The following is a 13,579-nucleotide window of genomic DNA, read 5'->3' on the forward strand; positions in this document are numbered from 1 at the left end:
AACTGAGTATATTAAACATATCCCGGAACTCAGTCTCAAAAATGAAGAAACAAATATGTATATATCAAACATAAATATCACAGTATTTGACATAGTGAATGTGTACAGGCACTAGATTTGGGATAGGATTCCTCCAGGGAATGATGCGAATGAAGGAGGCTAAGGCTGTGTTCACACAGAGTTTTTTGCAGGCGGAAAATTCTGCCTCAAAATTCCGTTTGGGATTTTGAGGCAGATTTTATCCTTCCTGCACGCCGCTTGCCGCGATTTTCGCTCGCGCCCATTGAGTGCTACGGCAAAAAACTCGTAACCGCGCGAAGATAAGGCATGTCGCTTCTTTCTCCCGCGAGGTAGTTTTACCGCTCGCAGGAGAAAACCGCCCCCGCCTCCCATTGAAATCAATGGGAGGCATTTTCGGACGGTTTTTGACGAGTTTGCAGAGCGGTTTCCGCGCCAAAAAACTCGTCAAAATATCCGTGTGAACAGGGCCTAATAGTGTCATAGGGACAACAACATAAATAAAATAAAGTAGAATGAAAAAATAAATACATAAAATTAAACTTAAACATCAGGGATCATGGTCCGAACTACAGTCTCATTGGACTCATAGTAAAAATATAATTGAATATGAAGGTTGATTGGTTCGTCAGTTTGCTTACAATAGCAACAATAAAGTATTTTCCTATATTTACTTCTAGGTAGCTGGCAAGTTAGGGCTATATCTGTCTTTGGGCATTTAGTCATTAGTTATTGTTCATATGCCCACTAACTACCAGGGTCTTTCTGTGTTGTCCATCTATCAGTGCGACACCGGCCACATATCTACAAATTATTTATTTACCGCATTATTATACCCTCTTATTATACCCTGATTTACTCTGCACAGATTACATATGCCCCCACATTATAAACTGAAATACAAGTAAAATCCCAAATAGAAAAACTGCCAAGCAAAATCTGCGCTCGAGAAGCCAAACGGCGCTCCTTCCCTTCTGAACCCTATAGTGTTCTATACCAATATGGAGAACAAACAAAATCCCCTTATCCATATGATGAAAATAAACCCAAATAATAAATATATAACATATGGGGGGGGGGGGGGGGGGAGAGGCACATGGGCCCATAATGTACATGGTGGTAACGGTGTAGAAACACGCTATTGAAAACAACAACCTAAAAATCGGAGTCTGACACACCAAAACATTAAAAAGGTATAAATTTATTAATGACAATAAAACAACAAAACAACAAACAAGTTCAAATATAGAGATGATTACCACAGTACAGATGGACACCAAACAGTGACACACATGATGGGGCTATTAACTGGAGAGAGCAATGAATGTGGAGTAGGTCACAGCATGCAAGCTGCATGTACATATATGAGGCCACAAGGAGTCAAAGAAAACATGCTCCCCACTAATGCATCAAAATCATACATGAGAGATATAGCTACAACAATCTATCAGTCAGAAAAAAAAAATAATAATAAAAAAAAAATATATATATATATATATATGTATATGTATATCGTTGTCCAATGGAATAGGTAGGGAGTACCTATAATTGTAGCTGCAAGATGCAATGGAGCAACTTACCCATCGTGTGAAGGACACCGTCTGGCATCCCACCCCGACGCGCGTTTCGACAGGAAGCCTTCGACCCCCAGACACTATATAGTGTGCCCAAACACCAGTTTACGTCCACATATATGGCATCACCATACACGGGAGAACCCACTTGACAGTTTATGTGTTAATTTGCCTGCAGTGGCACAAACTGGACACCACAAATTGGTCACTAAAATGGCATATCAGTGAAAAATGTTAATTTTCACTTTGCACCATCCGCTGAGCGTTAATTTCTAATAAATAAAAAACACCCTGTGGGGTCAAAATGCTCACTACATCCCTTTGCCTTGAGGGGTGCAGTTTACAAAATAGAGGTCACTACTTGGGGGTTTGTTTTACGATTTAACCTCAGAGACCTGCAATTGTCGGCCAATGCTGTGAAAATCACCAGAAGAGACCGCAAATGGGGATTGTGCTCTTTCACCCCTAAGCCCTGTCGTATGTCCAGGCAAATGATAAATGTCTTGTGGGCTGTAGTTTCCAAAATGGGGTCACTTCTCAGTGGTTTTTAATGTACTCTGGTACCTCACGGCTCTGCAAATGACATGGCGCCTGTACACCAGTCTAGCAAAATCTGACCTCTAAAAGCCAAAATGGCACTCCTATTTTGAGCTCTGCCATGTGCCCAAACAGCAGTTTAGGGCCATACATGGGTTATTGTCATACTCGAGAGAAATTGAGTAATAAACTGTGTGTTTTTTTTTCTCCTATTACCCCTCTTGAAAATAAAAAATTTGGAGCTAAAACGACATATTTTTTGGAAAAATTTAATTTTTCATTTTCACTGACTAATTCAAATAAAATCTATGAAACACCTGTGGGATCAAAATGCTCACTACAACCGTAGATTAATGCCCTGAGAGGTATAGTTTCCAAAATGGAGTCACCTCTACTGTACTGGTACCACAGCGGCTCTGCAAATGCGGCATGGTGCCTAAAAAAAAAAGTCTGCATGCCAAGTAGCGCTCCTGCCATTCTAAGCCCTGCCGTGTGTCCAAACAGTAGTTTATGACCACATATAGGGTATTTCTTACTTGGGAGAAGTTGCTTTACAAATGTTGGGGTGCTTTTTCTCCTTTATTCCTTTTAAAAACTTAAAATTCTATGGTTTTTTTCAGAAAAAAAAGTAGATTTTTATCCGCACAGACTAATTCCAATAAATTTAGCAAACAAACTGGGGTCAAAATGCTAACTATACCCTTAGTTTCTAAAATGGGGTAAGTTTTGGGGGTGTTTCCACTGTTATGGTTCCTCCAGGCCGCAACGCGACATGGCATCAAAAACCATTCCAGCAAAATCTGCGCTTCAAAATCCAAATGGCGCTCATTCCCTTCTGAGCCCTGCCGTGGGTCTAAACAGCAGTTTATGACCACATGTGGGGTATTGCCGTATTCTTTATTCCTTGTAATAAATTGAAAATTCTATGTTTTTTCAGAATTATTTTTTTCATTTTTACAGACGAATTCAAATAAGAACTTCACAGGCCTCAAGAGGTCTCTGCTGCTCCGCTCATTATGGAATCGGAGTAAGGGGAGTATGATCTATTTGTTTTCGGGGAACACAGGGTGCACTATTACATATTAGAGGGCACAAAGTTTTGTGGGGGAAATGGGGGTCTAAATACATTTAGACACGGGTCATTATTACTTTCTTGGGTAAATACAGGCATTATTACTGTGTTGAGGACAAAATGGGGTATTATTACAGTCAAGGGGACACACAGGGGTCATGATTACTTTCTAAGGGGCTCAAAACAGAAAATATTAATGTCTAAACTGAATTATTTTCTAGGGGCACATAGGTGGACATTTTCACTCTATGGTGGGCACAAAATGGGTCATTAGTACAGTGTCGGGGCTTCATTACAGTCTAGAGGGCATAATGGAGGCATTATTACTTTGTATGGAGTACAACACTGGGCATTATTACTGTGTGGGGCAGTAATGGGAGCACTATTACCATTTGTGGGCACTGAGAAGATTACCATTACTGTGTGGGGGGGTCGATATTACTGTGTGAGGTACAAAAGATGGCCCTTTTACTTTTTTAGGCACGATTATCACCTGGGGCACCACAGAGCTTAGGGCAGAATATGGGGCACTATCGGTCACTATAATTTTTGGGAGCACTATATATCTGGCACTATTGTTTTCAGGTACACAGTCTGTGTGGCGCTATTGTTTTGGGCTAATCATAGTTATGACATTATTTCTGAAGTACATTATTTGGGGGTACTGTGCAACACCAGAGGTAGAGTAATAGGGGCAAATGGGGCAGCGAGAGGAACAAAATTGAAGGTAGTAGCTGCATGGCGAGTTTGTGTAGTTTGGGTAAACGTAGGGAGGCTGCTGGAAAAGCAAGGTAATATTGCTCTTAGTACAGTAGTTTTTATTCAGTATGGTGGTATTATTCAGTCATTATGTTGTGGTAACATGTGGTTATAATATGGCGGTTTTATTTGGGTCAGGTATAGTGGTATTTATTGGTAATATTTGCCTTTGTACATTCATTTTATTCAAGTGTGGCGATAATATTTAACCCCTTGGAGAAACGTGACGTAACTGTGCGTCATGGCTGCAAAGGGGGGGGGGGGGGGGGGGAGTATGAAGCGGGCTCACGGGCTGAGCCTGCTCCATACTCAACAGGTGTTGGCTGTATGTTATAGCTGACACATCACTGCAGCATCTAAGCCATAAGAAACAGGGGGTGGCCCACCTCTGTCACCTCATGCCCCTGTGACGTGATCGCGGGGTGCTGATGGTGGTCATGGCAGTCTGTGGGGCCTAATGAAGGCCCCCCCTCTGCCATCTTCATGCTTTATAGGAGTCGGTAAAAAGCACAATACATTGCATTACATAGGTATTGCAGTGTTTTGTACCAGCGCTCAAACGATTGCTTGTTCAAGTCTACTATGTGGACAAAAAAAAAAAGGAAAAAGCAATTAAATGGACACAAACTTTTTAAACAACTTCTGCTAAGTTAATAGTATACTTGATACCCAACTTTGTAATTTTCTTACTGTTAAAATTTAGTTGATCTCTCCATGCAAATTCTGTGTGAGGTTACTGCCACTAGGTGTCCCCCTTCCTGTAATTGGCTGTCCACCCCACGTTGTCAATATAACTATTTAAATTTGGCATTGCGGTTATCATATTTACCCGTAGAATGAAGTTAACATGTCGCTTTTACTGCACGATGAACACCGTAAAAACGAAACCCAAAGAACAATGGCGGAACTGCTGTTTTTTGGCCATTTCACGCCACAAAGAATTTTTTTTTTCAGTTTCCCAGTTCATTACATGGAAATTGTGTCATGAAAAACTACAACTTGTCCCGCAAAAAAAAACAAGCCCGCATACGTCTATGTCGAAGAAAAAAAACCAAACAAATTATGGCTTCTGGAAGGCAGGGAGGAAAAAACAAAAATGAAAGAAAAAAAATAAAAAAAAATAAAAAGAAAAAAAGAATAGGCATGGCCATTAAAGGGTTAATTGAAGAATGAAGCAGCTGTTTGATAAAGAAAATTCTGGAATAAGGTATAGCAAACACAGGAGAAAAGAGAAAGCTTTGATCCAGCACTGGTAGTATATAAATGGAATCGGAGTTCCAATTTTATTGGTATACAACTTTAAAATGACCAAAGTGCAAAAAGAGGGGTAAATCGCATTGATCGTTCGCCTACGCATTTCAGACACCTCTTGTGTCCTTAATCATGGCATGAGTGAATGTCAATGCCAACTCCCAAAGTTTATATCCGGTAGATCTGATCAAGACACATATGCCAGCACCTGTGATTCCCGGAAGTGCGGAACATGTAATACAACAATATATTATATGGCAACCATTTAACATGAGTGCACTTTATCATGTCAGAAACTGTGCCCTCATTCAAAGAGCCACGTTGTTGCTGTACTTTGATACATATACAATATAACAATTGGTGTTGTTTGTAAATCTGTAGGATTTAAAGCCGGATATGAACGGGTCGGGAGACAAGTAAACTGTGCAACATGAAATAAAGAAATAGAAAAGAAACTTTAAAATAAATATGAATAGAAAATATTTTGAGAAAAACAGGGATATCATCTCTATTTCTCAAACAAACCATTTAAAAGCAAAAATGTAAATGTGTATAGAGTGGAACTGTATATCGGATTTTGTAAATATTATTTGACGGCTATATGTAATATATGCATTATTTAGCAGCATTTAATTTCTATGGTGTGATATGCTATAGCTCTCAACGAATCCTATAAGATCATTTAAAGTCACTATCCATAGGAGAAACTACTAATTTACAGAAAAAGGTTAATTATTTACAGTATAACCTGCACTCAGTATATGGCATATAATAGATGATGATTACGTTTAAATAACCCTGGGGGACCGATCAGTAGTGGAACATTAATTCCCTTTTCAAATAGAGACCTGTTGGAATCCTAGTCTTGAGACTATAGATCCAAAAGGCCTCCCTGTCCCGTAGAGTCTGTTTCATATTGCCACCTCGTATGGAACCCTTTATTTTCTCTATAGCGTATGTTTTAAATGAATTGACTGACCTTTAATGGCACACAATAAAGTGCCTAGCAGCATTGGAAATGCCAGGAATTGTAACGACGGGGGTAGGGAAACGAACAAGTGAGCCCTAATCTACCCGCTACTCTGTCCCTGCCTACTTGCAACGACCCGCCCTAGGCGACGGGGTACAACTGGGTGGCGGTCCCTACGCTCAGTAAGTGCACGAGACAAACATACAAGGGAATACAAAGAAAAAGGGAAAGGGGCAGTTGCCCATGGCAACACCGTGAGCAACCAGAGTGGTGAACGAGCCAAGTCAAACCAGGAGAGCACGAGGTACCAAAAGCAGAGCAGGAGTGTAGTCAGTAAGCCAGGGTCAGTATGGAGCAGGATCAAATAGTTAGGATCTGTAGCTGGGCCAGGAAACCACACGAGAAGAATCACAAGCAAAGGAGGAACAGGAAAGACAGGTATAAATAGACAGAGTGTGGGAGCTAGCTCCGTCTGGCCAGGCTGCGATAGGCTCTCCCACTCCTAAGCCTGCCATCCTGAGTGGTGGAAGATGGAGTCAGTCTCAGAGACGTAGATTCAGGTGCAGACTGATTACCTATGGGAGTTAACCCCAAAGCTGTGCCTGGCAGATCCTTTACAGGAATATTGGGATTCCGGACATATCCAAATTCTGATTTTGAGTTTTCTTGTTGTACAGCCAACATACATTAGGTTACATTCAGTACACTCGATAACATATGTGACACACTCGCTATTGCAATTAATGTATGTCTTAATAGGAAAAGTCATCACTCCCCCCGAGTCATAGACAATTTTAGTGGGCTGAGCAAATCGGCATATTTTGCACGGATGAGAACCGCATCTATAATAACCCCCGTGATAGTTTTCATCATGTAAAACTAAAACCACATGGTTACAGTTCCACTCTATACACATTGACATTTTTGCTTTTAAATGGTTTGTTTGAGAAATAGAGATGATATCCCTGTTTTTCTCAAAATATTTTCTATTCATATTTATTTTAAAGTTTCTTTTCTATTTCTTTATTTCATGTTGCACAGTTTACTTGTCTCCCGACCCGTTCATATCCGGCTTTAAATCCTACAGATTTACAAACAACACCAATTGTTATATTGTATATGTATCAAAGTACAGCAACAACGTGGCTCTTTGAATGAGGGCACAGTTTCTGACATGATAAAATATTTAAATATGCATGTTAAATGGTCGCCATATAATATATTGTTGTATTACATGTTCCGCACTTCCGGGAATCACAGGTGCTGGGATATGTGTCTTGATCAGATATACCGGATATAAACTTTGGGAGTCGGCATTGACATTCACTCATGCCATGATTAAGGACACAAGAGCTGTCTGAAACGCGTAGGCGTACGATCAATGCGATTCACCTCTTTTTTTGCACTTTGATGATTTTAAAGTTGTATACCAATAAAATTGGAACTCAGATTCCTTTTATATACCAGTGCTGGATCAAAGCCTTCTCTTTTCTCCTGTGATCGTTGCCAGTAGCAGTACGAGGATCCGAGCGCAGTACGAATAAGACACAGAAAGTGATGAGCTGAAGGATTCCTCCCTTTTCTTCTGTTTGTATAGCAAAAACCCCCTTCAACTATACTCCCAGCCTGCAGACTGTATGAAGGTGAGAAAGATGCCAATCTCAACCGTTTTTTGCAAAAACAACCATAAAAGTTTAGACTTGCGCTTTAAATAAAGACCTAAAACTGATGTTTGGAAACTTGATAAAGTACCATGCAAACTTAAATCTTGTATTGAATGAAAGTTTAAAAAAAAAAAAAAAAGACCGTAACTCATACATACCTTCTTTGGCAGTGCCCGTATTTCAAGGCACCATGTCAGAAGGTACTGCAAAGAGCATTTTTCTGGAATATAATTAGGTTTGGCTGCGCCTATAAAAAAGAAACATTGCAAAGTTTCTGTTTCTGTAGTAGTGAAATCTTGTTTATGCAAAAAAAATAATGTTTTTTACTTATTTCCACTAAATATGGAAAATGAAGTAATTATTGCTAAGTTAACCAGTAAGGTAGAGTAACCACAAGTTTTACCACTTGTTCATTGATAGCTGGCACCGATTTCATGATTAGCTGTAATGACGGGGTAGGGAGACAGACAGGTGAGCCCTAATCTACCCGCCACTCAGTCCCTGCCTACTTGCAACGGCCCGTCCTAGGCGACGGCGTACAACTGGGCGATGGTCCCTACGCTCGAATAAGTGCACGACAGACAGACAAGGGTACATAGAAGCTAAGGGAAATGGGGCAGTTGCCCACGGCAACACCGTGAGCAACAAGAGTAGTGAACGAGCCGAGTCAAACCAGGAGTGTACGAGGTACCAAACGCAGAGCAGGAGAGTAATCAGTAAAGCCAGGGTAAATTTGAAGCAGAGGTCAATAGTATTAGCAGGAGCAGCAGAGCCAGGAAACAGGCGGAATCACAAGCAAAGGAGGAGCAGGAAATGCAAGTATAAATAGACAGTGGGCGGGAGCTAGCTCCGTCTGGCCAGGCTGTGATAGGCTCTCCCACTCCTAAGCCTTCCAGGCTGAGTGGTAGAAGATGGAGTCACTCTCTCAGACTTAGGAGCAGGTGCAGACTGATTACCCACGCGCGTCGACACAGAAGCTGTGTCTGGCAGATCCTTTACATTAGCCTCCAAAGTTCTTTTAGGACAAGCCGATCAGAAAAAGACTATGGCTTTTGGAGTTTTTTCGGTGAAACGTTTCCCCTGCAGCAGACAAACGGGTGACCATGAGCAGGTTTCTGCTCTGGATAATAGAGAATATTTCTCTGAACAATTTCTCTGTTTGAATAAGACATATGCAAGATTAATTAACCCCTTTCCGCCCCTTGAAATACTATTACATTATGGTAGGCAGGTAGTTTCCGCAAAATTACGTAAACGTTCATCACAGTGATGGTGCAGACACAGGAGTTGTGCCCATGCATTTATTTGTGGGTGCTGATTGTATTATACGGCCGACACTTTGCTTTATTGTCCATGGTTTGGGAAAACTCCGATAATATACTGACAGACATAATACACTGCCATACAGAATTATGACAGTGTATTATTAAAGCAATCAAGTCTAGACTTATAGAAAAACGAAAAAAAAAAAATCAACATAAAAAAGATTATTGGAAGAAAAATAAAACCTCCACATATTTGGCATTGCCGCAATCCGTAGCGACCTAAACAATAAAAGTATCATGTTATGTATTCTACACAGTCAATTCTGAAAAAAACAAATATGCAATTCCAGAATTGCGGTTTTTATTGATCCCACCTCTCAAAAAAATGTGCAATTCCTGTAGTTTAGCCATGTCCTTTTTAAACCAGGTGCCCAAAACTGTACACAATATTCCATGTGTGCTCTGACTAGTGATTTATACAGAGGCAAAACTATGTTCTTGTTATGAGCATCTTTGCCTCTTTTGATGCATCTCATGATTTTATTTGCCTTGGCAGCAGCTGCCTGGCACTAATTGCTTTAGTTAAATGTACTGTCCACCAATATCCCCAGTATTTTTCACTGGCAGTTTTGCAGCCTAAGTACATAACCTTACATTTATCCACACTTAATTTGCCATTTCTCTGCCCACGCCTTCCACTTCCCCAAATCACTCTAATATGTTATCCTCCTCTGTGCTGAAACGTTAAAGATCTTAGAAATTAAAAAGGTATAAACAGAGCAGTTACTCCGAGACTCTGTTCCTCAGGGAAAAATTCTAAGGCTAAAAAGTAACCATAGTGCACAAGATTATGCGTTTCGAGCTTGAACCGGGCTCTTCATCAGATACAAACACTGTGTGATAAAACCAGTCAGGTTAGTGTTTTTAAACGAAAAAAGCCTGCCCCAAAAAAATAATAATTAAAAAATGCAATGTTCATTGAATAATCATGTGGTTGCCCATAGCAATCATGAAGGTCACATACCTTTTTGATGTAAAAAAACAAAACATTAGTATACCTTTAATAAATATGTTACAAGTCTATTAGAAATATATTAAAAGGGTGCTCATAGAAAAAAAATAATAATAATTATACACTGTAGAACTTTAATGATTTAAGATCTAATAGTTTAAAGTGTAGCTAAAAGTTCGACAAACTTCTGACATGTCATAAGAGAGTGAGACATGTCAGAAGTTTGGATTGGTGGGGGTCCAAAAACGGAGAACCCCACCAATCGCTAGAACGAAGCAGCTGAAGCACTCAGCTGCTTCGTTTCTGTTTGGCTTTTTCCGGAAAGCCGATGTATCGGAGTATGGGCTCATAGACTTTCTATTGAGTCCGTACACAGATACATTTATTTCCGGAAAAAGCCGAACAGACACGAAGCAGCTGAGCACTCACACGAGCACTTCAGCTGCTTCGTTCTAGCGATTGGTGGGGGTCTCCATGCTCGGACTCCCACCAATCCAAACTTCTGACATGTCACTATGACATGTCAGAATTTTGCCGAACGTTTAGCTACACTTTAACCCCTTGACGCATTATCACGTACATGTACGTGATCAGCGTCATAGGGAAATATGGAGGGCGCTCCATACGCTGCAGATGTCAGCTGTGTATTACAGCTGACACTCGGGACTAACGGCCGGGAACAGTGATTGGCTTTTTCCGGAAATAAATGTGTATGGACTCAATAGAAAGTCTATGAGCCCGTACTCTGATCCATCGGCTTTCCGGAAAAAGCCTAACAGACACGAAGCGATTCTCCGTGCTGGGACCCCCACCAATCCAAACTTCTGACATGTCCCTGTGACATGTCAAAAGTTTGCCAAACGCTTAGCTACACTTTAAGGAGTTAAACAGAAACTAACTTTTCAAACAACTTACGCCGATCTAATAGTATATCTGATATAATACGGCTCGTAACTCACCTACCAAAATTCTGCTGTTTCACTCATGCAAACTCCATAACTTTCTATGGAGAGGGGAGCAGGAGGAGGGAGCAGAGAGAGTGACTCAGAAAGACACGCTGTATGTAAGTCTATGGAGGGGGAGGGGCAAGCAGAGGGAGGAAGCAGGAGCAGAGAGAAACACATAGAAACGCTGCTGATAAGATGTAAATCTCACCACAGTGCTGGACTCTCAACCACACTACTCGCAAACGCTGCACAATCGCCTTCATGCCGCTGGCAGCCCAAAGGCTGGGTTCACACGACCTATTTTCAGACATAAACGAGGCGTATTATGCCTCGTTTTAGGTCTGAAAATAGGGCTACAATACGTCGGTAAACATCTGCCCATTCATTTGAATGGGTTTGCCGACGTACTGTGCAGACGACCTGTAATTTACGCGTCGTCGTTTGACAGCTGTCAAACGACGACGAGTAAATTGACTGCCTCGGCAAAGAAGTGCAGGACACTTCTTTGCTACGTAATTTGAGCCGTTCTTCATTGAAGTCAATGAAGAGCAGCTCAAGATTTACGAGCGTCACAGACCCCTCGCATAATGCGAGGAGGAGCTTTTACGTCTGAAACGAGGCAGCTGTTTTCTCCTGAAAACAGTCTGTCTTTTCAGACGTAAAAGCCTCTCATCGTGTGCACATACCCTAATGCTGTTTTTTTTTTTTGGGGGGGGGGGGGCAGGCTTTTTTCCTTTAAAATCACCGAACTGACTGTTCTCGTGACACAGGGTTTGAATTTTATGAAGAGGTTCAGGCTCGAAATGCGTAATCTTGTGCACTGCGGTTACTTTTAATGTAGTAAAACTCTTTTATACATGGAGACAAAAGAGCCTTTGCATTTTTCCCTGAGGAGCAAAGCCACAGAGAGTCTCAGAGTAACTACTAATTGTTATACCTTTTTTAGTTCTATTGAATTACCAGCTTCCTTCGAGAGACCCAGGAACAACTCAAGGCTGACAGTTGTATGGATGGGATACAATGCCTATTGACTTCTATGGGAGAGCTTTCTGGGCATGTTCTGTGACCTGTGCAGAGGTCATTGTGCAATGAGGGGGAGGAGAGGAGCTTTCTCCATCAACTATTGTCAATGGTGAATCCTGTGTTATGCACATATAGGGGTTAACTTTCATTGTAATCCTGCCTGTGATGATAATAAGATGTCTGTACTCCGATACATTCATTTCCAGAAAAAGCAGAACAGACAAGGCGGCTGAGCGCTCACACGAGCACTTCAGCTGCTTTGTTTTAGCGATTGGTGGGGGTCTCAGTGCTCGAACCCCCACAAATCAAAACTTCTGACATGTCACTTTGACATGTCAGAAGTTTCTTAAAACGTTTAGTTACCCTTTAACATAAAAAGTTGATTTAACCCTTTCAGGACCAAGGTCATTTTGGCCCTTGGGGACCAGCCCCATTTTTTTCAAATCTGACATGTGTCAATTTATGTGGTAATAACTCTGGAATGCTTTTGCCTATCCAAGCAATTCTGAGATTGTTTTCTCGTGACATATTGTACCTTAGGTTAGTGGAAAAATTTGGTCAATAAATTCATTGCTTATTTGTAAAAAAAAACAAACACTAAAATGGAAAGAAAATTAGCAAAATGTATCTACTTGTAAAACAGATAGTAATACCACACAAAATTGTTTGTAATTAAAATCCCTCATAGGTCTACTTTATATTTGCATAGTTTTTTGAACATTATTTAATTTTTCTAGGACGTTACAATGCTTAGAACTTTACCAGCAATTTCTGACAATTTCAAGAAAATTTCAAAAGGCTATTTTTCAAAGACTCGTTCAGTTCTGAAGTTGCTTTGAGGGCCTTATGTACTTAATCAATTTAAAAACTGCATCCATCAAAGTATTCAAAACAGCATTCAGAAAGTGTTTTAACCATTTAGAAATCTCACAGGAATTAAATCAAAGTAGAGGTGAAATTTGCAAATTAAATTTTTTTGGGCCGAAATTAATTTGTAATAAAAAAAACTTCTGTAACACAGAAGGTTTTACCAGAGAAACGCAACTCAATATTTATTGCCCAGGTTCTGCAGTTTTTAGAAATATCCCGCATGTGGCCCTAGTGTGCTACTGGACTGAAAAACAGACCTCAGAAGCAAAGGAGCACTTAGAGGATTTTGGGGCCTCCTTTTTTTTTTTAGAATATATTTTAGGCACCATGTCAGGTTTGAAGAGGTCTTGTGGTGCCACAACATTGGAAACTCCCCAAAAGTAACATGGTTTTGGAAACTACACACCTCAAGGAATTTATCTAGGAGTATAGTTAGCATCTTGACCCCACAGTTCTTTTGCTATATTTATTGGAGTTTGTCTGTGAAAATCAAAATCTACTTTTTTTCTGAAAAAATATAAAAAAATTAACATTTTTACAAGGAATAAAGAATAAAAAGCACCCCACAACTTGTAAAGCTATTTCTCCCGATTACGGCAATACCCCATATGTGGTAC

At 40.5% G+C, this 13,579-nt stretch overlaps 1 protein-coding gene across 4 annotated transcripts in view; it reads right to left on the bottom strand.

Annotated features, from left to right (window-relative positions):
- Window positions 1-13,579, bottom strand: part of MTRR (5-methyltetrahydrofolate-homocysteine methyltransferase reductase) — a 92,809-nt gene that overhangs the window by 43,813 nt on the left and 35,417 nt on the right. For all 4 annotated transcript variants that reach the window (XM_075826912.1, XM_075826910.1, XM_075826911.1 and 1 more), the window contains exon 8: window positions 8,004-8,092. In XM_075826912.1, the coding sequence (XP_075683027.1) occupies window positions 8,004-8,092 (89 nt within the window). The remainder of the gene's footprint in view (window positions 1-8,003; window positions 8,093-13,579) is intronic.

The sequence above is a fragment of the Rhinoderma darwinii genome, chromosome 5 (genome assembly GCF_050947455.1).
Source record: "Rhinoderma darwinii isolate aRhiDar2 chromosome 5, aRhiDar2.hap1, whole genome shotgun sequence".
NCBI classification, from domain to species: Eukaryota; Metazoa; Chordata; class Amphibia; order Anura; family Rhinodermatidae; genus Rhinoderma; species Rhinoderma darwinii.